Here is a 2,939-nt window from a genome sequence, read left to right as displayed (position 1 = left end):
CAAAGGCGGCTCTTCGCGGGAGGAGGCGCCTTCTAACTAACATGGCTGCCTCCGCCGGAGACGCCTGTTTCCCCGAACTCAGTTTTGGCGGGAAAAGTTTTGGAGGCCTCCTCACCTGCCTCTCGCTGAGCTGCAGCACTTTAGCCAGGCGCTTCCGTTCCGGCGGGGAGAGGTATTTCTGCGTCTCGAACTTCTTCTCCAGCTCGATGGTTTGGTCGTTGGAAAAGCGCACTTGGCCTCCTTTCCGTTTGTGCAGCGGCCTCTGCATGAAAGGGCTCCACAGTAGCGGCTTCCCTGCAAGAGACACAACGGGGTGGGTTAGGAACCGCCAGGGAGAGCCGGGAGAGCTCCCTTTCTCCGCTACGGACTCTCGCTTGCCTACTCCGCTTTCTCAAACTCGGAGTAGTACCTTTCCTTGGTTAAATTCGGAAAAAAGTGCTCGTTCCTAATTACGCTGATCTTTGGTCCCGACAAACAACCAGCCAGCCCCAGTCCCCTCGCGCCCAAACAGGGGGAAAGGACAGCCTTCCACATTTAGCCCTGCAAAATGGGGGCGTTTAGGGTGGAAGGGTCTCTGCCCGCGCTATTTGGCGTCGTCCCGGGTTGACCGTCGAGGAAGCGGCTGAGATCCGAGCGTTTCATTCTGAAATAGCTTCGTGAAAAAGGCATGGGGGGGGGGGGAGATGTCCCAGAGAGGACATCGCTCTTCTTCGCTTGACAGGTTTTTTCCCCAAAGGTACTTAAACTATTAAAACCCTCACTTGAGACCACAGGTGTGTCGTAATAAAGACGTGCGCGTTGAGGAAGGTCTGGGCGGAGCTCTGCAGATGTTTACCGCTCGGATAGCAAATATTTCCCATTTGTAACTTTTTTAGCCAGGTAGTCCCAAAGATGCTTTTTCAGGAGGCAACTGGACTTCCTTGTTTTTTCTTTGAATACGTTTCACTTCTCATCCAAGAAGCTTCTTCAGCTCTGACTGGATGGTGGGGGGAAAATGGAAAGATTTATACTCCTTGCAGACCGCTGGTCATTTGCATTCTTTTAAAGAGTCCTTGAGGCCACCTGGAGGTTTATCTGTATCCTCAGGGTCACCTGAGTAGTGCAAATGGGTGTGGAGCTTTCTTGGAACTGTTGAAAGGACTGTGTTGTAGACTGAAGATAGATGATTTTAGACGGGTATATTTAATTGGTACACCAGCGAGCCTTACCGTACCTTAAACGCCCACACGTGTCATTAACGCGAGAGACCTGATGCTTACAGACAGAGAGCGCTTGTTTTGCCGCTGCGAGATTGTTTCCCAGTCGGATTCCGACAATATTTCAGCAAAAACAAACGTCATGATTGGAGGTCCCCTTTCCTCGCCCAACGGACCTAAAAGTCGCTTTGGGCCCAACCACTGTCCTGATGTTACTGGGCGATCCCTCGCAGGCCTTTTCATGAATTTCTAGCCCCCCTCTGGCAATACTTACTAGGAGTGTGTTCGCGCAACTTCCTCCCCCCCCCATTACTTTACTCATAATTTATTCAATCCAACTGTATGATTCGAAGCAAAGTCTCACAGGAGAAGACGCGGTATGCCAAACGTATGGCTGCGGGGGGGGGGGGGCGTCCCGAGAAGGCTCCCGTGTTATAGATTGTGGGACTCAACCTACTTCCCCTCCACGTGCTTCAGCTTCCATCAACCTCAAGCAGCTTTGAAAGGGCAAGGGATCGTGGGAGTTGTAATGCAAATCAGTGCTTTCAAGGGGTCCAAAACCACAGCACGCAAAGCTGACAATGGGTCTCAACTCAGCCAAGGGTCCTAAATTCCGAAGTCCATCCGCTAAGATGCAGGTTTGTCGATTCAGACGGACTACTAGACTTTAACGGGCAGCTGGTTGTTAGCGGGGACGGGTTACTCGCGGGAAAGATCCGATCTGCCGGCACTTGGGTGGGCCGCAGTGAGTCGGCGTGGTTCTCTCTTGGACCGGCCTTCGCTCTACTCTGCTGACGTGCGCTGGCGGGCAGAGGACCCTGGAAGCAGGCCGCAGAAGGCAAGGGCAGAATTTCCGTCAATGTGTTTCCTGTTGGTGCATCAAAAGGAGAAGAAAGAGCCGAGCCTTCCTCCCTGCAGCTCGAATACGGCCCCAAACCCCGGGCACCAAACTTAGAAAGCAAAGATTGCGCCCACGCCCTCCTCCTCCCCCGCGCAAAGGAGACCAGATCCAGTTCTCGCGCCTGATCCTCTTGCCCCAGACCCGCCTGCTTGATCGCCCTCTGCCGAACGCCCGACCTCTCGGGTTATTCTCATTCTTTGTCCTCGGAGATACACTGCTCCTAAACATGGAGGTTTCGTTATGCGCTCGCGGCTGCTCGTTCTGTCAACCTGCAGGTGGGTCTGCGAAGAGGGGGGCTGTATTCTGTTTTCTTTCACGATCGCAACCACCAAGGGGGAGAAAGATTCTGTGGTGCCCCGATTTGGTCGAAAGCTTTAGCGGCTCTTGTCCGGACGGTCCTTTTTAAACGAACGGCCCGAAAGGGGTTTCACCGCCGCCCGACCACCTCGGGCTCTCGATCCAAGCCATCGAAACCTCTAATCACCAATTTAGCTGGACACGTTCTGTAAGTAATTATGCCCCGAGTGAAGTGGAACCATTCAGAATCGAGGATCACCTTCGTCGTTTAGACATATAAAAAGGAGGAGGGGAATCCACAGCCGCTTTCCTAGTTGTTGTTTTTTGGTCCCGCTAGCCAAATAAACGAAATTTAATTTGAACATTATTTTCACCCCACCCCCCGGCCTACTACAATATATGTAGGTAAAAAATAAAAGGTTCTCTTTGTCCTTTTAAAATTATACTGACATAGAAGAAGAACAAAGCGGCTTTTTTTTCTGGAAGTGGCACAGAGCTTCAAGATAATGCGCATAAGGATAGAAGCTGTCCCCATGAGCGGTTTA

The 2,939-nt window shown here is 52.0% G+C and overlaps 1 protein-coding gene across 1 annotated transcript in view; it reads right to left on the bottom strand.

Annotated features, from left to right (window-relative positions):
* HHEX (hematopoietically expressed homeobox) overlaps nt 1-2,939 on the bottom strand; it is a 13,477-nt gene that overhangs the window by 6,416 nt on the left and 4,122 nt on the right. Inside the window, exon 2 of the mRNA XM_015811293.1 lies at nt 116-294. Within this exon, the coding sequence (XP_015666779.1) occupies nt 116-294 (179 nt within the window). The remainder of the gene's footprint in view (nt 1-115; nt 295-2,939) is intronic.

The sequence above is a fragment of the Protobothrops mucrosquamatus genome, unplaced genomic scaffold (assembly GCF_001527695.2).
Source record: "Protobothrops mucrosquamatus isolate PMUCROS unplaced genomic scaffold, P.Mucros_1.0 scaffold36, whole genome shotgun sequence".
Classification (NCBI taxonomy): Eukaryota; Metazoa; Chordata; class Lepidosauria; order Squamata; family Viperidae; genus Protobothrops; species Protobothrops mucrosquamatus.
The sequence above is the reverse complement of the archived record's forward strand: the minus strand, read 5'-3'. Positions and strand labels throughout refer to the sequence as shown.